At 50.9% G+C, this 27,425-nt stretch overlaps 1 protein-coding gene across 11 annotated transcripts in view; it reads right to left on the reverse strand.

Moving 5' to 3' along the window:
- Nucleotides 1-3,419: 3,419 nt before the first annotated feature.
- UBE3C (ubiquitin protein ligase E3C) overlaps nt 3,420-27,425 on the reverse strand; it is a 112,230-nt gene continuing 88,224 nt past the window's right edge. For 8 of the 11 annotated variants that reach the window (XM_085005033.1, XM_021079034.2, XM_021079032.2 and 5 more), the window contains 5 exons: nt 27,101-27,313; nt 22,107-22,295; nt 21,960-22,026; nt 12,264-12,394; nt 3,420-4,878 (listed from right to left, as the gene is read on the reverse strand). In XM_085005033.1, the coding sequence (XP_084861159.1) occupies nt 4,708-4,878; nt 12,264-12,394; nt 21,960-22,026; nt 22,107-22,295; nt 27,101-27,313 (771 nt within the window). In that variant the 3' untranslated portion in view covers nt 3,420-4,707. Of the gene's footprint in view, nt 4,879-12,263; nt 12,395-21,959; nt 22,027-22,106; nt 22,296-26,369; nt 26,873-27,100; nt 27,314-27,425 lie in introns of those variants that run through there. The other 3 variants (XM_085005036.1, XM_005673078.4, XM_085005035.1) reach the window with 2 other exon arrangements.

Consider the following 27,425-nt stretch of genomic DNA (forward strand, 5'->3'; position numbering starts at 1 on the left):
GCAGACAGCACGCGGCCTGCGGGGGTCAGCCTGGAAGGGCAAGAAGGCCCCCCCTTGCTGGACCTGTGGGCATCAAAAGGCAGGGCCCTGGGGTGGCCAAACTCATGACCACCTGTGCCATGGGTTTCTAATCTGGGTCCAGTGAGTCAGAACCTAAAACTGTATAGGTACTAACTTAATGTTTATCTTGGGTAGCAAAAGCTAACTCACAGGGAGCTCCCCAGTGGCCCAGTGGGTTAAGGACCTGGGGTGGTCATGCAGCGGCTCAGGTTGCTGCTGTGGCTTCGGATGCACGAGGCCCTTGCTCCAGGCCACAGGGCCGCGGCTGAGGTAGAAAGAGCCAGTTCCAACTTTCAATTAATGGGCCCCTGTGCCACACGGCTCTGGTTTTCAGAAGGAGTCTTAGTTTTTACCTCTGAAACAAACAGATGTTGTGGGTTGAAGGGCCATCGCCCTAGATGTCCTGTTGGTGCCCAGAGCCCTGGGCTGTGACTGTGACCTTGTTTGCAGAGGTCTCTGCGGGTGCAACTACTCAGAGGACCGTGAGGTGAGGTCACACTGGGTAACTGGGGGAGATGCTAATTCCAGCGAACCCACGTCCTTACAGGAGAAACGCGGAGGGAGACGGGACACAGGTGGAGGCTGCGATGTAACCAGGGAGGAAGATGCCGGCCCCGCGGGCCCCAGCCAGGGAGCGCCGGCAGACAGGAGTGGAAAGAGGCAGGGCACACTCTCCCCCCGGGGGACTGGGGCCCTCGGACACCATTTCAGACTGATGGCCTCCAGGACCGAGAGGTAAAACTTGTTTCTGTCACTGCCTTTGCAGCAACTGTCACAGTGGCCACAGGGAGCGATGGTTCCTTAAGCAGACCTTCCCCCAGACTTGAGGTCTGCTGCTCACTGGCTGGGCAGCAATGGCATGGCTGCCGCTTTCTGGGTCCAAGGGCACCGGCTCTCACCTGGTACCGGGTCCGAGCAGCAGCTGCTCTGAGACGCTCTCCAGCTCACACGTGCGTCTTCAACTTGGAGATGCAGCACTCCCACTGCGGGACTTGTACTTCTGTCTGCAATTCTGGCTGCCAGCCGCTTGGTTCACGGACGTGCTTGGGGAGTTCCTGTTGTGGCTCAGCGGAAATGAACCTAATATCCATGAGGATGTGGGTTTGACCCCTGGCCTTGCTCAGTGGCCGAAGGATCCGGAGTCGCCGTGAGCTGTGGTGTAGGTTGAGGATGTGGCTCGCATCCTGCGTGGCTGTGGCACGGCAGCTCTGACCGGACCCCCAGCCTGGAAACTTTCATGTGCCGCATCTGCGGCCCTTAAACAGACCGGGCTTTTCAAGAAACCTCAGAACACCTCCTGAAAGGCTACTTCCTTAAGTCAACCTTTGACTCCCCAGAGCCTCCCTGTTGCTCTGGCCTCTGGAGCTCGGCTGGGTGCTCGGATCCTGCACGGCAGAACTGGTGTAAAGCGAGCAGATCTTCAGCCGAGCTCCAACCATCGAGGCAGCTGATGAATTACACGGGGAGCCGTTAGTCTGGAGGCAGAGCAATGGCGAGGACCCCAGGCCGAAGAGGCCATGTCTGCAGCTGCCTCAACTTCAGGTTCAAAACCAGGGTGGTGGTGGGGAGAGCATTTAAGGGTGATGTCTTTGCCTGTCTCTGCAGAGGAAAAAGAAATGACGCGACTAAGGCAGCATCACTGTTATTAGCAAGGCACAAATGTCAAAATGTGACCTCAGGGAGTTCCCACTGTGAGCAGCGGGTTAAGGACCTGGTGGTGTTTCTGGGGCAGTGTGGGTGCAGTCCCTGCCCAGGTGCAGTGGGTTAAAGGATCCAGCATTGCCGCAGCTGCAGCTTGGATTTGGTCCCTGGCCCAGAAACTCCATATGCTGCAGGACGGCCAAAAAAGAAAAAAAGTGTTCTCAAACCACATAAGACAAGTCCAAATAAGGTTCTACTGCGTTTATGATGCATTGACATCAACAGCTTAGTTACAGCTCTCATCAAACCTCCCTAATGTTCCTGTGAAGCCAAAGTACAGGTTCCCCCGCTGTGGGAAAGTCGAGGCTTCTCAGAAACCCCTCCTGAGCGGAAAGGTGCAAGGGCACAGCAGCAGCTCCCTCAGGACCGCCTTGCTCACAGATGCTCACGGCAAACGGAGCAGAGGCCCGGAGGCTCACAGGCACCGTCCCCAGCTGTGGGGGCCGGATGGTGAGAGGCTGAGTGTGGCTCCCAGGAGGGAGCCCGGCGGGGCCCCCTCATTGCGCGGGGTGCGCCACCTCTGCGAGGCTCTGTGCTGCGCTGCGGGACACGCCGTGCTGGTTGAGATGTCTGCTTTCTGTGCCTGTCGTCCGTGGATTTCTCTGGGTCAGCAAGAACCGGTGCACAAGCGAGGCTTTCTTAGCTGGAGCGCTGTACCAAAATCACCCTCATTTCACACAAAGTACTCAGGCTTAAAGACTCATGAAACTTTCTGGAAGCAGAGACCTTGGGAGGGGGCGGCCTGTGACCCTCTGAGGCCCACAGCTGCCTCCCTCCCGCACCTGCCGGTCATCAGAACAGGCTCAGCGACTCACGCTCTGTTTGGGGAGCAGCTGCCTCCCTGGGCCCCCGCAGGCTCTGTGGTCCCCACGGCTGAGCCACAGAACCAATGGGTCACTGCAGCAGCAAGAGCACGGGCCGAAGCACCACTGCCTGCAGAGCTTCCTGGGACACCAGCAAGGTCCCTTCGCAGACGGCAGCTGTGAGGAAGTCACCTCCCCTGGTTTGCACCCAAACCACCAGCAACAGCAAAAGGGAACTCCAGAGAAAAGTCGAGCAAAGAAACAAATGGAGCAGCGTCTTCCTTTAGGTCTAACGCTTCTCAGTGAAGTAATGCCCGCCTGGGACCTGATGAGGTGACAGCCACTCCTGGGTCGGCCCTGGCCCTGGCCAGAGCTTGTGCGGGAAGGGCGGTGACGCGTCCACCTCCCCAAAGCCTCTGTCAGTGCAGCTCAGGCAACACACAGGACTGCCTGGCGTATGTGACTCTGAATAATCAGCCTGTATTAACTGACATTCAAACAACCATGGAAAACTCAGTGGTTACCGGTCATGGTTTTACTGGGGCAGAACAGAACTAATTACAACTGGGGGTACGACTCCAACACAGACTTGGGGGAAAAAATTAATGCAAATATTTAGCCACTGGAACATACAAATAAATAAATACGCTCAGGATGACTGAGGAAAAACCCCCAAAGTGTAACTGCCCATTTCTTTTCAGTCCCAGATATTTCATTTCCAAAAGACTGATAATAAAATATACAGATCAACTACTAAGCAGAGAAGACCTAGAACATTCAACAGAAAACCTAAAATGAAAATAAAACCAAGGACAAAACCCTAATTATTTTATTTTTGTATATCAAGACTACAAATAGCATTTAAACACTTAATTTATTGTTCAAATTAAGAAATTATACATTTTGTTTTGATAATGGTCATTGTCTTAAAAGTGTCATTCGCTTTCCCCACATTTAAAAGCATATTGCTAATTCTGGTCACTTCCACGGGACAGCCCAGAGCTCCAGGGACAGCCAAACCCCAGCCGCAGAAGAGCCGTGGTCTGCTTTCTTGGCGCCCCCAGCGTCAGCAAAGGGTCCCTGCACTCGCAGATGACGCGTTCAAACACCCTCCGCTTGGAGAGTCTGAAACCACCCAGCTCCTGATAAAGTGCCGAATCCCAGAGAGTCACCAACCCGCCCCGCCCCGCCCCGCCCCGCGCCGCGCGTGGGGCCCCGCCCTCTTCCCGCGCAGCCCCGCCCTCTTCCCCGCGCAGCGGCCGGGCGGGGGCGGGGGCGGGGGCGGGGGCGGGGGCGGGGCGGGGCGGGCTGGCGGGCCGGCCGCAGTGCAAAGGCGCAGCGCCACTTTGGTTCAAGTGACTCGAGACGGTGCTGCGGGTGGCCTCTCCCCGAGCCATCGCTCACGCGGGTCTCACACACGCCGCAGGGACTGGACGGAGACCCCCCTCCCCTGAAAGCTCTCCAGGCACAAAGTGGAGGCGGAAATGGAAAAGGAAGGAAGGGCCCACCTCACACACACACCCACGCACAGTAATGTCCAAACCATCATGATGCAGGTCGGGGGCACACCGGGAACAAGCATGCTAGTCCCATGGTGGGGAGATGGCTTAAAAACACAAATAAAAGATCACCATTGTTACCTATTTTCCAAACCTAACCACTTTGGGAAAAGGCAGCAGGAAAAGAAAATGCCTTTCGTCTAACAATTCGGCTTGTAAACAATTCAACCACACGAGAAGCAGTGGCGCTGGGAGGGAGCGCCTCCCCCCTCCGGACGGCGCCCCGCAGCGGAGCGGGAGCGGGAGCAGGGGCGGCTCCAAGGGGCCCCGGGGCTCCGCTGAGCCAAAGCTTCGTCTTTGGTTAGTTTCACTGAGTCGCCACTCGTCTGCAAACTGTGCTCTTCTTGGCAAAACGACTACGTGAGCCCCGCGGCACATACATCTGTTTTTAACTTACTTCACCCTCTACGTGAGCACAACTTAAGGAATCACTAAAAAAATGCCGGGAGGGGGTGGCGGGGAGACAGGCCCGCGGCAGCTCCGGGCGTCGGCCCGGGCGCCCTCCTCGGCCCGGGCAGCGCGGAGGCCCTGCGCCCTCTCCGTCGGGGCCCGGGGCCGGGGCCGGGCGACGCGGCGCGGTTGGCTCAGCTCAGCTCGAAGCCTGCCGCGCACTCGATGGCATAGAGCAGCTTGCTCCGCAGCAGCGCCTCGTCGTGGAACTCGGGCAGCTTGAGCAGGTTCATGCAGGTGCTGGCCGTGGGCAGCCGCTCCAGGTCGGAGCCGCCGTTGTGGATGCAGAACGCGGGGTACAGCTCCTGCAAGACAGCGGGCGGCAGCGCTCCGTTAACAGGCACAGCCCCAAATGAGGTTTTCCTTTTCTTTTTAGGGCCAAACCCACAGCACATGGAAGTTGCAGGGCTAGGGGTCCGATCCGAGCAGGAGCTGAGGCCTAGGTCACAGCCACGGCAGGATCCCTAACCCACTGCGCAAGGCCAGGGATCGAACCTGCGTCCTCATGGATACACTAGTGTGGTTCCGGCTGAGCCACAATGGGAACTCCCCCAAATGAGTTTTTAAGACAAAGAACCTGCCACTGCAGTTAACATTTCCTCAAAAGCTTTTTGGGGTTTTTTTTGTTAACTGCACTCAAGACTTAGCTCTAAATTTTTACCAAATATTGTACACAGGGCTTGCTGCATAAGAAAGGATAATAAAAAAACAGCACTGGAGCTTCTGCTGTGGTGCAGTGGGTTAAGGATCTAGCGCTGCTGCAGCTGTGGCAGAGGTTGAAGCTCCAGCTCAGAATCCATCCCTGGCCCAGGAACTCCACAGTCATGGCTACAGCTGAAAAAGAAAAGAAAAAAAAAAAAAAAAAAAGATCTGGTAGCACTGCTATGGCTCAGGCCTAGGAACTTCTGTATGCTGTGGGAGCGGCCAAAAGAAATAAATGAAATGAAATTCTAAAGGGTACAAGGGTGAAGAGTTGAATATATAAACCTCTTGGCTTATATTACAACATGGGGAGGCAGAAGTCTGTTTTCTGCAGACGGCACGCAGTGTGGGGACAGACTCAGGGCCACGTGGGTGGGGCAGCAAGAGACGTCCAGCACTGTGATCAAGAGGAGAGCAGAAGGCAGTCTTTAAACATGGAAAGCGAAATGGAACAGACAGACCTATTTATTGGTGGCTTAATCATAGAGAAATATTCCTAGTGTTTTAGAACTGCAAAGAAGTCAAAACGGTTTTCCGAAATGTCACGGTACCTTTGTAAACCTCCTACTGTATTTATGTACTATATTTATACACACTATATAATATAGATATTGTAAGTTATATAGTACAATATTGTAGAAGTGTTACATAAAACTGTAACTTACGGCATGATGCTAGAACTTAGGAGAGCAAGCAAAGGAAGGAACTGGTAAAGAGAGGCGCCAATACAAAATCAAAGTAAAAACCTTATGAGCCTCCATGTCAATTGAACTTGGGATGAATTTTTCTCTTGGGGAAAAGAGGGCCCCATTTCCTAGCCCTGTCCACTGACAAGGCCTGTCCCAATGACCACCTGTGACTACGGGCAGCTCAGGTGCTCAGGTTTTAGTCTCACAAACCTGTTGTCAACGAAAGGCACCAGGTCTTCGTGGGAAAACACCTGGTCCCAGATGCGGGCCAGGAAACGGACGTGGCAAGGGCGACTGTCACCCCAGAAAGAAAGAAAGTGCCCCACCCCGCCCCGCCCCAGGCCACCTGGGATACATTCAAAAGGCCCAAGCGCCTGCCCAAGGGCCCCGCCGCCCCAAGATGCGGCCCTGCCCATCCGAGGGCAACTGCTGGCGACAGGAAGACATCAAATGCTCGAGCGCGGGAGTCCACAATGAGAGCCAGGGGACAAAACGGTATCGGTGGCCCCGAGAGAGGGGGTGAAGGGTAAACTGAACCAACAGAGCCTAAGCTGAAGTTAACGATCAGGTCCACGTGTGTAAACACACACCCGTGTACACAGATACCAGCGCACTCACGTGCAAACGTGATAATGGTTAGGACGCGGGAGACGACAGGTATTTTTGTCTTCCTGAGACTCAGCCACACCTTCCAATTTTTAGTGTTCTATAATGAAGACATTAATTGTGTTACAAGGAACACAATCAAACGTAACCATAATGACCTATCAACCACTGCAGAGGAAAACCGAGGCAGCGGATGCGAGGCTCCCCACTGGCTCAAATGGCTTCCCAGCTCGACTTGGTCCCATGTGCAGGTGGAATTTAGCACCAACGGGATGATGTGGCAAAACTGAGAGAGAGAGCGCAGCCCATGGGAGGCCCACGGGAGGCCGCCGAGAGGCCGACTCTCGTGCTTCCTCACCCTGCCGGGGGCTTCTCTGCCGTCAAACAAACAACCTGCCATCTACACAACCTGTGTGGCTGGCGGATGCCCAGGTGCTACAAGCTCGAAAACTGTTCAGTTAGCATCAGGCACCACGATACATGGTAGTTTATATGCCACGCTCAATGTTTCATAAAAATGTCCAAACAGGAGCCAGAAGAGAAACAGAAAGAACACTGACCGCGTTTTTATTTAGCTTCCGACTACCTGCAGGGCCACGGTTTCCTCCAGTGCTTAAATAGCCTAAAATAAAAACACTGCATTTTTGAAACAGAAAAGGATCTGGAAGAAGGCAGGGAGCGCTGGGTAAATGGACAGACAACAGGTAAATGGAAAGTGTGAAATACAGTTTGCAGTTAGAGGCCACGCTTTAGTGTTTCTTTCGTAATGCTTATTGAATTTCCAACTTGCAGACTCAAAAGTTAAAAAAAAATGAAGGTTTTGGGGAGTTCCCGTCATGGCTCAGTGGTTAATGAATCCGACTAGGAACCATGAGGTGGCGGGTTTGATCCCTGGCCTTGCTCAGTGGATTAAGGATCCGGCGTTGCCGTGAGCTGTGGTGTAGGTTGCAGACGCGGCTCCGATCCCGAGTTGCTGTGGCTGTGTTGTAAGCTGGCAGCTGTAGCTCCTATTAGACCCCTAGCCTGGGAACCTCCATATGCTGCAGGAGCAGCCCAAGAAATGGCAAAAAGACCAAAATAAATAAATAAATAAATAAATAAATAAATAAGGTTCTTGGGAGTTCCCATCGTGGCTCAGTGGTTAACAAATCCAATTAGGAACCATGAGGTTTTGGGTTCGATCCCTGGCCTTGCTCAGTGGATTAAGGATCCGGCGTTGCCGTGAGCTGTGGTGTAGGTCATAGATGCGGCTCGGATCCCGCGTTGCTGTGGCTGTGGTGTAGGCTGGCAGCTACAGCCCTGATTAGACCCCTCGCCTGGGAACCTCCATATGCCGCGGGAGCAGCCCTAGAAAAGACAAAAAGACAAAAAAAAAAAAAGGTTCTTCACTGAAATGAGTTGGGCCCCATTTCGTGTATATTAAATGGACTACAAGGGGAATTTGCATTAATGCAGAGAAACATCATCAATTTATTATGTGGTCTAATGGTAACTTAACAATTTTCTACAGCACTTTAAAGATTTTTTTTGTCTGTAACAATCACATTCGTTACACATATGAAAGTTTAATCAGCTCTAGCAGATGTAACTCTTCCCCAGCGCTCTGGCACTAAGCACTTTCCTCACTGCTGAATTATGCATGTGCCGGCACTGCCGCTTCAAGTCACTGCGCTTCTCCTTCTTCAAACCTGCATCCCGGCGGCCCTTCAGCAGGCCCACTGGGCGACGGGAAAGCCTGATGATGATTTCCCCCCAGCTGGAGTCAAAGCATTTGAAAACCCGTACTGAATTTCCACATTTACTGTGTTTGACGATCATTGAAAAATATCTGAAACAGGAAGACTATGCTGCAGCTTCCAAAAATATATTTTCCATGGTACGCCGACAACTCAGCGACCATCAACAGGGGCCCAGAGAGATGTCACCGTAATTCTACTTGGGTTTTTGTTTTTTGCTTTTTTTTGCTTTTTAGGGCCGTACCTGCAGCACATAGAGGTTTCCAGGCTAGGGGTCGAATCGTAGCTGGAGCCACCGGCCTATGCCACAGCCACAGCAATGTGGGATCTGAGCTGCGTCTGCAACCTACACCACAGCTCATGGCAACACCAGATCCTTAACCCACTGAGCGAGGCCAGGGATCGAACCCGAAACTTCATGGCTCCTAGTCGGTTCGCTTCCACTGCGCCACGACGGGAACTCCTCTACTTGGGGTTTTAAGGTAACACAAGTGCCTCAGCGTTTCCACCCTCCAAACCTGTAAGGCCCCCACTGGCTCTTCACTGACTCTGCCAGAAGGTCTAGAACCTGCCAGCAAGGCTCTAGTTTTTCCTAGAGCCGTGTCACACTGGCTTTCTACTCAACCAGGAGCTGGCACTCTGCTTCCTGAGGCAGTAGGTCCGCCAGCTTCCCTCCCGAAACCGGAGGCTTGGCTGTGGTTTTCAAGGTGGGAGACGCCATAAGCTCCGTCTCGCCTAATCAACATGACTGATAAAGTTACCTCATCACACTAAAATCCGAATCAATGAGAACTGCATCTGTGGGACTGTTCACACCACCGCACTCCTCCCGCTCTCCAGGCCCCACCAGGCAGGTGCTCTGGCCTTCACTGCATGCTGACGTGAATCAAAGAGCAGAGACTGGGAGTTCCCGTCATGGCGCAGTGGTTCACGAATCCGACTAGGAACCATGAGGTTGCAGGTTCGATCCCTGGGCTTGCTCCATGGGTTAAGGATCCGGCGTGGCCGTGAGCTGTGGTGTAGCTTGCAGACGAGGCTCGGATCCCGTGTTGCTGTGGCTCTGGCGTAGGCCGGCGGCTACAGCTCTGATTGACCCCTAGCCTGGGGACCTCCATGTGCTGTGGGCGCGGCCTTAGAATAGACAAAAAAAAACCCCACACTAAACAACAACAACAACAACCAAAGAGCTGAGACTGTTCCTTTCAATTTTCATTCCTATCAGAGGCCAATTTTCCCATCTGGTTCTAAGAGCCAGTATTTAAAACAAGGAGGCCCATCCATCTATTGTTTCTTAGCTGCACCCATAGCACGGGAAGTTCCCAGGCCAGGGATCTAACCCGCGCCTCGGCAGCAACCTGAGCCGCTGCAGAGGCAGTGCCAGATCCTTAGCCTGCTGTGCCACAGTGGGAACTCAAGATCCACTGATTTCTTTGGGGGGTAAGCTGGACGCATCACTAAATCTTTCTGAATCACTTTGTTTGGGTGTGTGGCTTACACAGCGGTTTTTCTGACTCAGTCTGAGTCTTTTTCTTCTAATAAAAGAGTTGATGCCAACCACCGTCACTGTTTTGACAGTTCCGCCTGTTCTCATGTCTATGTTTTCCCTCTGTGATTGTTCGTATTGACTCATCTATGTCTGGAAACATGGTTGGCTCTGGTCGTCCTGTTTTGAGAGTTTTTAAGATGGAGAAGTGATTTGAGTTCTGCTAATGTCACTGATGGGTTTTATTCCCTGACTGTTCACACCCGTGTCTTTATTACTCATCGCTCCTAAAATATAAAGATGTCAGTGCTTCCACCGCTGTGAAAGCAGACGCGTGGCCCTCAGGCCCCGCCTCTGCCCCACTTCTCTATTGCTCTAGTTCTCAGGGCACTTTGTGGGATGTTGTATTAAGCTATTGATGTTAATTTAAAATAAAATCTTGTGGGGGAAAAAATGTAATTGTAATGTATACATGTAAGGATAATCTGACCCCCTTGCTGTACAGTGGGAAAATAAAAAAAAAATAAAAATAAAAAAATAAAATAAAATAAAATCTTGGGAGTTCTCGTCATGGCTCAGTGGTAACAAACCTGATTCGTATCCATGAGGACATGGGTTTGATCCCTGGGCTCGCTCAGTGGGTTAAGGATCTGGCATTGCCGTGAGCTGTGGTGTAGGCAGATGTGGCTCAGATCCCATGTTGCTGTGGCTGTGCTGTAGGCCAGCAGCTCTGATTTGACCCTTAGCCTGAGAACCTCCATATGCCACAGATGCAGCCCTAAAAAGAAAAATAAAACCAAAAAAACCTTAACTGAGGAGTTCCCGTCGTGGTGCAGTGGTTAATGAATCCGACTGGGAACCATGAGGTTGTAGGTTCGGTGGCTACAGCTCCGATTTGACCCCTAGCCTGGGAACCTCCATATGCCACAGGAGCGGGCCAAGAAATGGCAAAAAGACAAAAAAACAAACAAAAACAACAAAACTTAATTGAGGTGTAATTTACATACTACAAGATTTGTCCATTTAAGTGTCCTATGTGAATTTCAGAATGTTGCCAGTTCTACCCTGCCCCCACCTCCTTTTTTTGCTTTTTAGGGCCGAACCTGCGTCACATGGAGGTTCCCAGGCTAGGGGTCCAATCAGAGCTACAGCTGCCGGCCTACGCCAGAGCCACAGCAACTCAGGATCTGAGCCGCGTCTGCCACCTACACCACAGCTCACGGCAACGCCAGATCCTTAACCCATGGAGCGAGGCCAGGGATCGAACCTGCAATCTCATGGTTCCTAGTCGGACTGATTTCCTCTGTGCCACGACATAAACCCCCGGTTCTATCCGTTTAAAGACACCTCACGGAAAAGGAATCCCAGGACCTACAACCTCGTGCCTCACTTTTACGCAGCACAGCGTTTCTACGCCACGCGGGTGGTCGTCTGCATCACGACCCACTCCCCGCAGCTTCTGAACGCATCGCGCTGTATGGATGCAAGGAACTCCCGCCTGCTTGCCCGGGGCCCGGCAGGGACGTCTGCACCGTGTCGGGGTGGCCACGATAAACGAGGCTGCTCTGCAGTTTCATGTGAGCTCTGTGTGAACGTGTCACCATCTGCCCCAGTGTGTCCGTGCCCAGGAGTAGAGCTGCTCCCTTACATTGAGGGGCTTTCTCCAGAAACCATCAGAGAAAGCCCACAGGAGGCAGGCAGCACACACAGCCTACAGCCCTGGACGGAACCTGACCAGGAACTCAGGTTCCATAAAGGACCCTTGGGAGCAGGAGTCGCGTCCACGTGCTCCATGTACCTGAAGGGCAGGTGACAACAGGATGGCTGGGCACCTCTCCTTGAAGTGATGCTAGAGGTTGGGGTGGGGCCAGCCAGTGTCTCTTTGTGACAAGGTCTCAGGTGATGCTGAAGCCGCTCATCTCAGGACCACACAGCATGAGCCAGAGATGGTATCAATATTTCACTGCACATTCCTTATTTTTGATACTTTGATTGTGGTCAATTTAGAGATACTGGTGTTGTAGGAAAAATATATAGGAAACAGGATGTCTTCAACTTCCATGTGATTCAGAAAAGAAATATAAATATATATATATATATAGAGAGAGAGAGAGAGTGAGAAAACAAGTGGAGCAAATGTTAAGAACTGCATAATGTGGGCACATACGGTCTCTGCCCAATTCTTACAGCTTTTATGTACATTTAAAATAATTGCAGGAAGTTCCCTTGGGGCACGGCAGGTTAAGGATCCGGCGTTGCCATAGTCGTGGCACAGGCTGCAACTGGCCTGGGAGCTTCCACGTGTCGTTGATGGAGCCAAAGCCTTGGTCAACGATAGTTAAGCTGGGTGTTGCCACCCATTGTAAATACCCTTCTCTGAAAACAAAACGTACACCCTGCCTCACTCAGCCCGATACCCGCTGCCTCTCTGGGTTGCCAGCTGGGTTTAAAGCCAATCGAAGGAGCTGGAGTACCTTAAACCCCAGGAGCGGGGGCCGGGAGCAGCTGGTCACAAACTTGAGCAGTTTGCGCTTCTCTTCATCCGTGAACCCTTCCACCACTCTCCAGAAGGCCCTGATCACGGGGTGGTCAGCAGAATAGCCCCCTAAGACAAAAGGAACAGACGTTTCATTAGCAACCAGAGAACTGCAAAAGCAAGGGTCTCCTGAAGGCCCGAGAGCAACGTGCTTACAGCAGTGAATGGCTTGCATGGTGCCTGGCCGGGCAGAAGGCCAGCTCGGGAGAGACACGGTTACCACGTCCAGGGAGATGAAGGGCAAGTGCCAGGGAGAGAAACCCCCGGAGGTAACGTGCCAAAGGCCAGGAGGGGCAACAACACCCCATGGCGACGAGAGGGACCCTGGCAGCAGATGATGCTGCCAAGGGGTCTGAGCTTTAACAACTCTGCTGGGAGTTAAAACTCAGCCTCTGTTGAGTAACAAACCCTAAACAAAGGATTCACATGAGGCTCGCACATCTAAAGGGGCTTTTTTTTTTTTTTTTAATAATTTTATGGGAGTTCTCGTCGTGACTCAGTGGCAATGAATCTGACTAGTATCCATGAAGTTGCAGGTTCAATCCCTGGCCTCGCTCCGTGGGTTAAGGATCCGGCGTTGCCATGAGCTGTGGTGTAGGTCGCAGACGCAACCTGGATCTGGAGTTGCTGTGACTGTGGTGCAGGCTGGCAGCTGTGGCTCTGATTTGACCCCTAGTCTGGGAACCTCCATGTGCCTCGAGTGCAGCCCTAAAAGACAAACAACCACCACAATAATGTCATCATCATCATTATTATTATTTTATGGACGCACGCAGCCTATGGAAGTTCCCAAGACAGGGACTGAACACGAGGCCCAGCTGGGGCCAACACTGGATCCTTTAACCCACTGCACCAGGCTGCGGATCGAACTTCTGCCTCTGCAGCGATCCAAGCCACTGCAGCTGGATTCTTAACCCACTGTGCCGCAGCAGGAACTCCCGAGACTTTTATTTCTAACAGGCTTAGTTATGCCGCCAACCCATCTTAGTCTCTACATCTGTTTTATCACCCATCCTTCTGACAGGAGGGTAGAGAACACGGCCAACCACCAAGCCCAGCACCGACCAGACCACTGCTCCGAAGAGGAATTCCTCCTCCTTACAGCTTTTAATCTAGTTAAGTGCTTCCTAAAACTGAAATAATTGCTACATATCGTCCCCTCATTGTTAATATCCTTCAGAAATAACATCGATAAAATATCCTAAGTGCATTCATCGGCACCAGAATGAATACGGTAATGTTTTAAACCTATTTACTGGAACGGCTAAGATCATTAAAGGTATATACACTTTCAGCACAGTCAGGATAATGCAAACAACCCAAGACGACTTCTTGGCAAAGGAAAGGCTGGATTGATTTCCTTGTTTTAAACATAAGACTGGACAGTGAGGACACTGTGACCTTTACATAAACATGAGAGCTCGAATTTAGAGCAATACGAATGTACAGAAAGGGGAGACAACGCACGTCCACGTACATATAAACACACACCGATGTCTATGTGTAAGTTACTTCAGCAAACTTATAGTTCTGAAACCATGACCACAATCCAGTTTTAACCTAGTTCCATTTTCGGAGTTCCTGCTGTTGCTCAGTGGAAACGAATCCAACTAGGATCCATGAGGAAGCAGCTTCGATCCCTGGCCTCACTCTGTGGGTTAAGGATCTGGCATGGCCATGAGCTGTGGTGCAGGTCACAGACGTGGCTTGGATCTGGTGTGGCTGTGGCTGTGGCTGTGGCCAGCGGCTGCAGCTCCAATTAGACCCCCAGCCTGGGAACTTTCATTTGCTGCTAGTGCAGCAAAAAAAAAAAAAAAAAAAAATAAATCCATTTCCTTAAAAAAACCCCATGTCCACCTCATAGACAACCACGATCTGCTCTAAAAGTAGGCTCTGAAAGATGTTTCAACAAAATGAAGTTACATTTACCACACTGTGCCACTTTCACCGCTATGAACAAGTTCCAAAATCCTCTCAAAAAGACACCCTGGAAGGAAAGGCTGGGAAACAGCACTCAGCAGAACAGAGGAATCTGGACAGGTTTCTCTTTAAAGCTGTGGTGAAAATATGCAACATTAAATCGACCATTTAAACCATTTTCAGGTGTACAATCCAGCAACATTAATTAGCTTCGCACTGTTGCACTGCTGTTACTGAGGTCTCCAACCCGAACACCTTCATCTCCAAGACAAACTTGTAGAACCACTGAGCGCTCGCTGCCCCCAGCCCCTGTGCCCTCTAATCTACCTTCGGTGGCCGGGAATCTGCCTATTCCAGGTATTTCACATAAGCTGAACCATACAGTGTATGTCCTTCCACGTCAGGCTCATTTCACTTAGCACAATGGATTAGAGATTCCTCCACGCTGCAGCCTGTATCTAAACCTCACTCCTTTTTAAGACTTGGCAACAGTCCACTGTATACACCGGTGACACATGGCTACTGTGACAGTCCACTGTATACACCGGTGACACATGGCTACTGTGACAGTCCACTGTATACACCGGTGACACATGGCTACTGTGACAGTCCACTGTATACACCGGTGACACATGGCTACTGTGACAGTCCCCTGTATTTCCACAGAGGCTATATTCCTTTTCCACCAGCAATGAGCCAACGTCTCCATATCCCTGCCAACAGCTGTCATTTTCTGCTTGTGAGTGTGTGTGGTGTGTAATAACTGCCATCTAACAGACAAGGATGTGTCTCCCTGTGCTTTGTGGTTTCCCAGTGGCTATGATGTTGAGCATCTTTTTTTTGAGGGCGTCTTTTTTTTTTTTAGGGCTGCACCTATGTCATATGGAAGTTCCCAGTCTAGGAGCTGAAAAGGAGCACAGCCGCTGGCCTACCCCAGAGCCACAGCAACGCAGGATCCAAGCCACATCTGTGACCTACACCATAGCTCACAGCAATGCTGGATTCTTAACCCACTGAGCAAGGCCAGCGATCAAACCTGCGTCCTCATGGATGCTAGTCTGATTCGTTTCCGCTGAGCTATGGCTGCAACTCCCGTTGAGCATCTTTTGAATATACTGGCCATTTGCGTTGTCTTTGGAGAAATGTCTGTTCAGGTCCTGTGCCCACGTGCTGTCAGCATGTCCTCCCGCTGCTGAGCTGTGAGGCGAGAGCAGACCTCATCCGATTATTTCCCCTTCCTGGATGTTGTCCTTCCTCTTTCTTCTTCTTTTTTTAATTACTCAATGAATTTATATTTATAGTTATACAGTGATCATCACAATCCAGTTTTATAGGATTTCCATCCCACACCCCCAGTGTATCTCCTCCACCCCCCCAGCCTCTCCCCTTTGGAAACCCTAAGTTTTTCAAAGTCTGTGAGTCAGAATCTGTTCTGCAGAGAAGTTCACTGTGTCCTTTTTCAGAGTCCACATGCCAGTGAAAGCATTTGATGTTGGTGTCTCATTGTCTGACTTCACTTAGCATGATAATTTCTAGGTGCATCCATGTTGCTAAAAATGCCATTATCTCGTTCCTTTTAATGGCTGAGGAATATTCCACTGTGTATATGGACCGTATCTTCTGGATCCACTCCTCTGTCGACGGACATCTGGGTTGCTTCCATGTCCTGGCTGCTGCAAAGAGTGCTGCCATCAACACGGCCCAGGAGTGGGCCCACTTTCTTGATAACGTGTTTGATGCACAAAGCCTGTACTTCTGATGAAATCCAGTTTACTTTTTCTTTTGCTGCTTCTGCTTGTGATGCCACCTGAGAAACCGCTGCCAAACCCAAGGTCATGAAGATTCACTCCTACGTTCTCCTAAGGGTTTTACGTCTTTGGGTATGAAGGGTTCTTGATCCATACTGAGTTAACTTCCGTATGTGCCATGGGGTGGGGGTACAGCCTCATTCTTCTGCCAAAATCCAGTTGTTCCCCAATTACCTTTTCAAGTAACTGTAAGGTTTTCCGAAGAGGTTCTACCACGTCCCACCGCCTGCAGTGTGAGGGTTCTGATTCCCACAGACCAAAGCGAGGTACCGAGGTACCGTCTATCCTTCTGAGGACTGGCATCCCAGGGGGTATGCAGTGGAGTCATGGTGTTAAAACGCCTATTCATGTGCTTATCTGCTTTTATTTGCTTTTTGTTTTTGTCTTTCTAGGGCCCCACCCTCTGCATGTGGAAGTTCCCAGGCTAGAGGGTGGAGGTGAGTGGCAGCTGCCGGCCTACACACGAGCCACAGCCACACCAGATCCTCAAGCCACAGAGCGAGGCCAGGGATCGAACGTGTGTCCTCATGGATACAAGTCAGGTTTGTTACCACTGAGCCACAACAGGAACGCCCCACGTGCTGATTTGCTAACCAGACATTCTTGTGTATCTTCTTAAGGGGAACAATTTTCCCCCTCATATATATATATATATATTTTTTTTTTGCCACACTTGTGGCATACAGAAGTTCCCAGGACAGGCTGGAACCTGAGCCACAGCTGTGACAACACCAAATCCTTAACCACTAGGCCACCAAGGAACTCCAGCTTGTTGATTTTTAACAAAAACTCAAGATTTTGAGAAGGATTGCACTGAATTTGTAGATTAATTTGGAGAGAATTACAATCTTTTTTTTTTTTTTTTTTTTTTTTTTTTTTGTCTTTTTTTGTTGTTGTTGTTGCTATTTCTTGGGCCGCTCCCGCGGCATATGGAGGTTCCCAGGCTAGGGGTCGAATCGGAGCTGTAGCCACCGGCCTACGCCAGAGCCACAGCAACGCAGGATCCGAGCCGCGTCTGCAATCTACACCACAGCTCACGGCAACGCCGGATCATTAACCCACTGAGCAAGGGCAGGGACCGAACCCGCCACTTCATGGTTCCTAGTCGGATTCGTTAACCACTGCGCCACGACGGGAACTCCGAGAATTACAATCTTGACAACACTCTTTTTTTTTTTTAATACTGAATCTTCTGATCCATAAAGATGAACTTACTTGTTCCCCGTCGTGGCGCAGTGATTAACGAATCCGACTAGGAACCATGAAGTTGTGGGTTCGATCCCTGGTCTCGCTCAGTGGGTTAAGGATCCGGCGTTGCCGTGAGCTGTGGTACAGGTCACAGAAACGGTTCAGATCCTGCGCTGCGGTGGCTGTGGTGGAGGCCGGCAGCTACAGCTCCGATTGGACCCCTAGCCTGGGAACCTCCATGTGCCACGGGTGCGGCCCTAAAAAGACAAAAAGATAATAAAAAAAAAAAAAAAAAAAAAAGAACTTATGACTTTCTCTCCACTTTTGTCTTCTTTAATTTCTGTCAGTAACACTTCACAGTTTTTAGTGAACGAGCCCTGTACTGACTTTGCTAAATTTCTATTGTATTACTTCTGATGCTGCTAGAAATGGAATTGTTTAATTAGTTCCATTCCCGGACTATAAACAGAAAGAGAACTGAAGCAGGAGACTAATTACGCTGCAAGCTGCCACACGTGTTTATTGTTTCTAGCACCTGTCGTGTCATCTATGACAACAGCTTTTCCCCTGCGCCTCTGCTTTTCCGCCTCGGATCTCCTTGCTCCCCCCCCATCACACTAGTCAGAAACCGCAGCCTGGCGCGGAACAGGACACGGCAAGAGCAAACGCCTCCAGCGTTTAGGCTCTAACCATTCAGTGTGAGGCGAGCTGTGAATTTTTCACAGATGCCCCGCATCAGGTTGAGGAAGTTCTCTTTTTAAAACATTTTGGACTTTTTTTAATTAAAGTATAGTGATTTACAACAGTGCCTCTCACGTACAGCAACGCGGTTCGGCTACACGTGTTCCTTTCCTTTCCATGGCAGGAAATTCCACTTATTGCAGGATCTGGAGGATAGCCCGTGCGGTACCGATTCTGCACACGGCAGTCTGTACCTGCGAATCCCAAACTCCTAATTCATCCCTTCCCCAGCCCCTTCTCCCATGCCATCGTGTGTATGTACCCATCTTCAGCTACTCCTCTGCCCGTGGACACTGAGGTGGCTTCCACGTCTTGGCCACCGTGTAAACAGTGCTGCTGTGCACCCTGGGGTGCCTGGATCTTCTCAAATGACAGTTTTCTCTGGATAGATGCCCAGAAGTGGGGTTGCTGGGTAACACGAGGTAGGTCTATTTTTCGTCCTATAAGGACTCTCCACCCTGTTTTCCACAGTGGTTGTACCAGTGTATGTTCCCACCAACAGGGGAGGAGGGTTCCCTTTTCTCCACACCCTCTCCAGCGTGTGTTATCTGCAGACTTTCTGAGGATGGCCATTCAGATGGGTGCGAGGTGGTACCTCATAGTGGTTTGACCTACACCTCTCTCTCTCTCTGATTAGCAATAATGAGCATCCTTTGTGAGCCTGCTGGCCATCTGTACGTCTTCTTTGGAGAAATGTCTATTTAGGTAGGACGTTCCCGTCTAGTCAGAGTTTCTTGAGAGTTTGAATCTTGAATGGGCGGCGATGTTTAAATGCTGAAAAGCTGCCAACTACTCTCCTCTCTCCCTTTCCCCGTCTATTGAGAAGATCACACGGGTTTTCCCTCAGGCGACCGATACCGTGATAAACACCACTGGACTAAATCACTTTTATGTGCTGCTGGATTCAGCTTGCTAACATTTTGAGGCTTTCTGCATCTGTTTTCATGAGGGAGAGTAACCCAGATTTCATCTCCTTGTGTTATTTTTTGTCTGCTGTAGACATCGGGCTAACACAGATCTTGGAGGAGAGAAATCCTCTCCTGACTGTAAGTCCTGCAAAGGGTATGTTCCTAGGACTTAAAAATTATTCTAAAATAAATATGCATTTCAAAATACTTAGGGGGAAAAAAGAAAGAACAACGAAAAACATCACCCGTCATTTCATTCATTATAAATGATCATTATCATCTCTTTCCGAAGTGGCTTAAAGTTCTCTTGGTTTTAAAAAATAAATTACTGGAGTTTCCACTGTGGCGCAGTGGTTCACGAATCCGTCTAGGAACCACGAGGCTGAGGATTCGATCCCTGGCTTTGCTCAGCGGGTCAAAGATCCGGTGTTGCGTGAGCTGTGGTGTAGGTCGCAGACGCGGCTCCGATCTGGCATGGCTGTGGCTGTGGTGTTGGCCGGCGGCTACAGCTCCGATTCGACCCCTAGCCTGGGAACCTCCATATGCCGTGGGTGCGGCCCTAGAAAAGACAAAAAGACAAAATAATTAAATAAATAAATAAATTATTGCATAGTGTATAATAATCATATAGTTAAGAAAGGGAGGGAGTCCCCATTGTGGCTCAGTGGGCTAAGAACCCCCCTAGCATCCATGAGGAATGCAGGTTCGATCCCTGGCCTCACTCAGTGGGTTAAGGATCTGGCATTGTTGCAACTCCAACTGGACCCCTAGCCTGGGAACTTCCATATACCACGGCCGCCAGCAGAGGCCCTTCAAACTAACAAAGGAAAAGAGGAAACAAACTTGCAAAGAAGTAAAAATGACTTATCATCTCATGACCCCTGTACACTTCTGCTTATTATCTTACTCTCCTTTCACAGACATGGAATGATATGAATCACACCGTTTCATCTTGTGTATATTTCACAGCTTCTAAGAGAGAAAAGATACTTTAAAATATTTCAATACAGGAGTTCCTGTTGTGGCGCAGTGAGTTCCTGTTGTGGCGCAGTGGTTAACGAATCCGATTAGGAACCGTGAGGTTGCAGGTTCGGTCCCTGCCCTTGCTCAGTGGGTTAACGATCCGGCGTTGCCGTGAGCTGTGGTGTAGGTTGCAGACGCGGCTCGGATCCCGCGTTGCTGTGGCTCTGGCGTAGGCCGGTGGCTATGGCTCCGGTTCGACCCGTAGCCTGGGAACCTCCATATGCCTCGGGAGCAGCCCAAGAAATAGCAACAACAACAACAACAACAAAGACAAAAAAAGACCAAAAAAAAAAAAAAATTTCAATACATAAAATACTTTAAAATATGCACACACATAATAGAGATAGGAATCAATGACTCCCAACTGCAAATCACTTTTACTATTATACACATTAAAGACTCTGTAGTTTCTACAGATGAGAAAAAGGGCTGAAAGAGTAAAATGGAAACCCTCAAGATTTACACTGCTTCCTAAATGGTAGGACTGCTTGACAAATTTTTTTTTCTGTGAGCCATATTCATTCTAATTCCGTTCCCCAAAGTGTTTATATCCTTTAATAACTCATTGAACTTCTGGGCTTCTCTCATCCAAAAATACAGGCAACACACATAGATAAAAAATATACATGTACACTAAATCGTTTATTACAGTGACACGTTACATATATTTAATCTCGAAAAGGAATTGTAAGAAGAGTAACAGCCTGGAAATACTTTTTATTTCGGATGCTAAACAAACAATATACACCATAAATTATATATCACCCATAAACTACATGAAAACACTAGAATAACAGATTATGATTAAGGAAAACACACCAAAATAACTGGGTGTTTTTTTTGGCCATCTCGTGCACATGAAGCTCCTGGGCCAGGGATCAGATCTGAGCTGCAGATGTGACCTAAGCTGTGGCAACGGCAACACTGGATCCTTAACCTGCTGTGCTGGGCTGGGATCGAACCTGCCTCCTGCTGCTACAGAGACACTGCTGATCCCATTGCTAAGTGGGTTAAGGATCTGGTGTCGCGTGAGCTGTGGGAACAACGGGAACTCCTAGAGGTTGTCTGAAAGATGATTTTTTTTTTCCTTTTCACTGTTCCCAAGTGTGTAATATGAGGTTTATATATATATAATCATGCACACATCCCCCAAAGGTAGGCCCTTTTCAGCTGTGCACTGTATGCTGCTGTCGCTGCCTCTCCAACGACCTCTGTTGGACATTGCTCTAGGTGCTAAGCGGCCATTTCTATGTCTGCTTTTTGGTCTTTCGTTTTTTTACAGAGCAGAAACTTTTAAGGTTAATGCAATCAAAAGCAAATACTTGGATGAGGCTCAGTGCTCAGTGTTTTCTTTTCTTTTTTTTGCCATTTGCTAACCACTGAGCCACGACGGGAACTCCCAGTGTTTTCTTTTGCTAGTAGGGTTTTGGGCCAGCACCGATTTTCAAAGCAGAAGACTGGCTGCAGCCCCACTGCCCGTCAGCAGAGGCTCAAGAAGTTAAGTTGTGAAGAGAAAAAAGCACGATGCAGAGTAGTGTACAAACAAGGAGAACTAGCATTAAATCTGTGTGAGTCTGTAAAGAAGCCAGAACAGCAGTTTTACAGCGGGATGGGGAGAAGTGAGACAGAGAGCGCTGGCGCTGTCTCTCCCGCGTCACAGTCGGCGTGTTCAACCGTGTGGATGAACTGCCCGTATAAAAAGCATGTGGCGGAGTTCCCGTCGTGGCGCAGTGGTTAACGAATCCAACTAGGAACCATGAGGATGTGGGTTCGATACCTGGCCTTGCTCTGTGGGTTAAGGATCCGGCGTTGCCGTGAGCTGTGGTGTAAGTTGCAGACACGGCTCGGATCCCGCGTGGCTGTGGCTCTGGTGTAGGCCGGCAGCTACAGCTCCGATTGGACCCCTAGCCTGGGAACCTCCATATGCTGCAGGTGCAGCCCTAAAAGGACAAAAAGAAGGGGGAAAAAGAAAGAAAAAAAAGCATGTGGGGGAACACGACCGCCTGTGACATTCCCAGGAATAAGCCACCAGGAGTGATAACGTACCTGAATAGTTCGTAAAGGATTTGAGGTCCTCCAGACTTATGGGAACTTGGGCACCAGAAATTAATACCTGAGGGAAAAAGTCCAAGTTGTAACATCTGAGGCAGATCTTAAGACAGCTCTCCGTGTCCCCAGGCGTAAGGAGCAGACCTGAATCTCCTGCTGGTCGAACATCCGGAGCCACTCCAGATTCAGCACGTTGGCCAGGCCCTGGCGGAAGGCCAGGCAGTGCTGGCGGATCTGCCTGTTGAGCCTGTAGTCGGCGACAAGGTGGATGTAGGCGATCCGGTTGGCGCTGGTCACGGGGATATCTTTTCCACCGTATTTGAGTTCCACGACCTGTGAGTATCAACCTGAGAGTCAAATTAACCGTACCCTGAATCCTCCAAGCACACAGTAAAACAAAAGCAAGAAACAACTGGACCGTGTCGTCTGTAAACGAGAAGCCTAGTGACAAGAGGGCCACCAGACGTGGCTCTGGCGGGACGCTCCAAAGCCTGGCATCTTCCCCTGCCAAGATCACAAACCACCTCTGCTTTCTGCAAAGTACCAGGGACAAAGCAACAACATAGAAGTGGCATCATCATTTAAACAAACAAACAAACCCAGCCGTTAGAAAGCACAACGGGCAGAGACACGAACTGAACGATCACCACGTCAGAGGATCTGCTCTGGAGAAGGCCCGGCCTAAGGATCTGAGGTGGTCGTAAAAGCGCGCTCGCCCTTGTGTGTATAAGCAGCATGCCCGTCTCTGTATTTCTTTTCTTTTTTCTTTTTTGGGCTTTCTGTCTTTTCTTGGGCCGCTCCCATGGCATATGGAGCTTCCCAGGCTAGGGGTCGAATCGGAGCTGTAGCCACCGGCCTACACCACAGCCACAGCAATGCGGGATCCGAGCCGCATCTGCAACCTACACCATAGCTCATGGCAACGCCAGATCCTTAACCCACTGAGCGAGGCCAGGGATCGAACCCAAAACCTCATGGTTCCTAGTTGGATTCGTTAACCACTGTGCCACGACGGGAACTCCCGGTCTCTGTATTTCTGTATCACTACTGGAATGAGCTTTCAGTATGATTTAAAGGGTGGTGGTAATAATTACAAATAACTGACCAGGCCATGTCTGATGCATCCGAGAGCCTTTGGAAGAATGTTCCCTCAGTGCCGAAGGACGCGCACAGAACTGCGGGTCCAGGGCAGGGGCAGGAAACAGCCCCGGAAGCCCCTTTGGGGGAGGCTGCAGCGGAGGCAGGAGCGCGGGCCACGAAGAAGCCCCACCCGCCCCATGAACGGACCGGTGCCGGGGCTCGTCTGTCTCAGAACCGTGACGAGCAAGCCACACAGACAGGGTGCAGACACATCAGCCTCACTTCCAGAGGTTAAGACTGCTTGTCTCCGCGTGTTTCACCCAAAGAACTGCATCCTTGATGCTGGGGATGAGGTAACTGATGCAAGGACAGAGAAACCGTTCCAGCCGGAGGGAGCAGAGGGCCTGCTCCCAGTGCAAATGCTGACACACACAAAATGGGCTCAGTGCAACCGTAAGGGGACTCTTGGGGGTAAAAGCGGGAGGTGCCCAGAGTTCGGTACCCTGTGATTCCCCCAAATCTGCAGCTCTCTTGGTAGTTACGTTCCAAGTGCAGCAAGGACCCCCACTCCTTCTGGGTGATGGCATTTTATCTCAATTAAAAAAAGATCACTTTACAGAGAGACTACTTGCAAATCTGTGAAGGCCTCACTTGAGCTCTCCTAGGTCTGCAGGTGACACAACCACCTAGTGGTACAGACACCGTGCAGCCTCATCAGGGGGCACTTTCCTGCTCACAGGCTCGTGGTCTCAGGGCTGGAACCTCCGGGGCTAAGGAAGGGCTCTGGGGACAGGCCATCTGTTACCCGAGCCACAGGGCTGGCTGCTGTTTCAACATCTCAGCGGATTAAAGGCGGGTAACCAACGGCGACTCGCTGTGTGATCTGGAAGACACAGGGCTGTGGAGGTACCGGCTCTGAACTTCCAAAGCCCCCGAGCCCCTCATCGGGTGGCACCAACCCTATGCCCTGGGGATTACACTCCTCTCTCGGCCATGCTAAGAAGCCCTGTCTCACGTGTCCCGGCTGAGGACGTGCAGCAGTCCTAGGGGTGAGGGCACCCTTCTCCGTCCCTCCGCCTGCATGGTGACACCCCATGACCCCTCAGGATGCAGTCCCCCTGCCCCCGTCACCCATGCACGCGGCCCCTTTCCTCCTCGCAGCAGCTCATCCATCCCCTTCTGAAGATACACACGGGCTCGAGGACGGGCCCAAGGTCACGGGCCAGCACAGCCAACCCAGGGCCTTAGCCAAGGTCTCCTGGAGTGAGTTTTACGCTTATTTATGGAACAGATGATTACTTCTGCAGCCAACTCAAACCCGAGCATCTCGCTCGAGGGAGATACGTGTGCACTTCAGCAGTCAGGAGTTCCGTCGTGGCTCAGCGGTAACGAATCCGACTAGTAACCACGAGGACGCAGGTTCAATCTCTGGCATCACTCAGTGGGTTAAGGGTCTGGCATTGCTGTGAGCTGTGGCGTAGGTCACAGATGCGGCTCAGATCCCGCGTTGCTGTGGCTCTAGTGTAGGCCGGCAACTGCAGCTCCAGTTCCACCCCTAGCTTGGGAACGCCCACGTGCCTCATGTGTGGCCCTAAAAAGGAACCCCCCCTCCGCCCCGCGGCAAATAAATTCATAATCTAAAATTTCATGTTGTTTTTAAGCAGCCTAGTGAGCAGCCATACTGATCACAGTAAAGAAAACCAATTTGAGAGCAACACCATTATTTTAAAAGGGAAAATTCATTAACATAAGCTGCCCACATAATGAAGCATTTGCATATTACAAATCTTTACATCCTATTTTATAAACCTAAACCTGGATAGAGAACTAGGTCTTTATATCTATGTTTACTGAAAGCCTAAGATCTCTCCCTAAGTTAGGTACCTTACGGGCGACTTTAATTTTCGCAATTACTCTTTGGTGTAATTATTCTTACGCATTACCATCTATAATCTCTCCTCTTAGTGGGAATTTCTATGAATAATTGGAACATCTTAACGTCACATTTTTGCTTTTAACAGATCCCAATATTGTCAGAGGCGCTTTAATGGAACTCTTACCTATGTGACATTTCACTATTACCATCTATTTCAGAAGGAAAATGGGAAACACCCCCATTAGCAAAGGCTTCTCCACAGGCCCTGATAAACCGGCCGGCCCCAGGGCTTTGGTTTCGTTTCTACGTCAGGCCACTAGGTGGCGTGAGGGACACAGCAGGGCCCTCTGCACGCTGGGATTTCCCTGCGACAGCGGCAAACCTCATCTGCAGCAAACATCTGACCTTTGCAGGGTTGAAACCTCAGCTCCACGGGACGGAAGAAAAGGTTGAGACCAAAACAACAGAATGAAACGGGGTTCTGACAACCCCTCATCTTTATTTTATCTTACGACACTGACACCGGTTCTCAGAGGGGCCCAGACATGACCGAGCAGGGGGAGAAGTCCAAGGCCTCGGATCTATTACCTCCGTCACTCTTGGTTAGGACCTGAGCCACACCCGCGCCTGAAACATGCAGCTTGAAAGGCTAAGAAATAGACCGAAAACCCCCAAACCCAAAGACGGTCCAGAAAGTTCAGACTCTGGGATGTATAAATCCTTTTCCTTTTTTCTTTTTAGGGCCACGCCTGCGGCATATGGAGGTTCCCAGGCGAGGGGTGGAATCGGAGCTGCAGCCACCGGCCTACGCCACTGCCACAGCCACGCAGGATCCGAGCCGCGTCTGCGACCTACACCACAGCTCACGGCAACGCCGGATCCCTCACCCACCGGGGTCGGTTTCCGCTGAGCCACGCTGGGAACCCATGGGATGGACACATCTCTCGTGCACACTTTGTGTGGCTTCGGAAGACACGACTATGGTGTGCGAGCCACGGAAGAGCTCTGACGGGGGCGCAACGAAAAGCGGGGACCCTGGGCTTCCTGGCACAGCGCTGCGCAGCACACCACACAGCCATCGAGCGCTTCGCACCCACACTTCACACAACAGAGAGCACCAAGCAGAACATGCCAAGGGCAGACGAGGATGCGGAGAAACTGGAGCCGTAGCGCGTGGCTCGGAGACATGCAACCTGGAGCGGCCACTGCGGAAACAGTACGGAGCCTCCTCAAGAAGTTAGACGAAGAGCTACCACACGACCCAACGACCCCACTTCTGGGGATGCACTCAGAATAACTGAAAGTAGGGACCCAAAAGAGACTTAGCAATGTGCGTGGCACGTTATCCACGACAGCTGAAGTAACTGTAAGGTCCAATGACATCGGATGAACAAGTGAAACGTTTGTTTCAATGCTTTGCAGTGAAATGTTAATCTGCCTTAAAACAAAGAAGTTCTTTTTTTTTTTTTTTTTTTTTGTCTTTTCTACGGCCACTCCCGCGGCATATGGTGGTTCCCAGGCTAGGCGTCCAATCGGAGCTGTAGCCACAGGCCTACACCAGAGCCACAGCAATGCAGGATCTGAGCCGTGTCTGCGACCCACACCAGAGCTCACAGCAATGCCAGATCCTTAACCCACTGAGCCAGGCCAGGGATCAAACCCGCGACCTCATGGTTCCTAGTCGGATTCGTGAACCACTGCGCCATGACGGGAACTCCAAAACAAAGAAATTCTGACATCTCTGCACAACGTGGGTGAACCTGAGATGTCACACTCAGGGAGATGCGCCCGTCAGAGGGGTGGGTGCCCAGGAGGTGCAGTGGCTCAGGTTGCTGTGGGGGTGCGGGTTCGATCCCTGGTCCAGCGTTGTGGTTGCAGCAGCTGTGAGTCAATCCTCCAGTGACCCTCACGAGGACAGCTGTGGTCCACTCTGGGGGTGGAGGAATGAAGGCACCTGAGAACGAGGCAAGGAGCACGGTTGATGCACAGCCAGGAGAGCGCAGCCTCAGGAAGAATCCAGCCCTGCCAGGGAGACGAGGGGCTGCCCGCGGCCGGGCTGCTGCATGGGGGCTCCCGTCTGCCCCCTATTTCTAGCTCTTGGCCCGGAACCGCTCTAACTGGGGTGTGCAGAAGCACGCCCACAGACGGCACGCGCCTCCGCCTGCAGGGGGGCCCCGCTCACCTGTGCCTCTCCCAGGTCGTTGTTCACCACGGTGAAGTTCAGCCCGAGCTCCTCCACGTCGCCTTCGTAGCTCTTGAGAAAGAGCAAGTTCCTGTACACCTCCGGGTCCAAGGAGGCCAGGTGGTGGATGTCCACGTCCGCGCTGGTCCCCAGCAGCTTGGACAGGAAGAAGCCGGCAAAGGGCAGCTCCACCAGCATGTTTTCATAGAGCGCCTTCAAAGGACAACAAGGAACACCGGTCAGCACAGCACTTCGTGGAAGTCTTTCTAAACAGCTTCCTACAAGTAAGAAAGCACAGTCCAATGCACTCTTCACCAGCATCCTC

This window comes from Sus scrofa, chromosome 18 (assembly GCF_054392235.1).
Source record: "Sus scrofa isolate SSC_HxYL_T2T_F1_AM1 chromosome 18, Sscrofa_HxYL_maternal_Yorkshire_Landrace_v2.0, whole genome shotgun sequence".
Lineage (NCBI taxonomy): Eukaryota > Metazoa > Chordata > Mammalia > Artiodactyla > Suidae > Sus > Sus scrofa.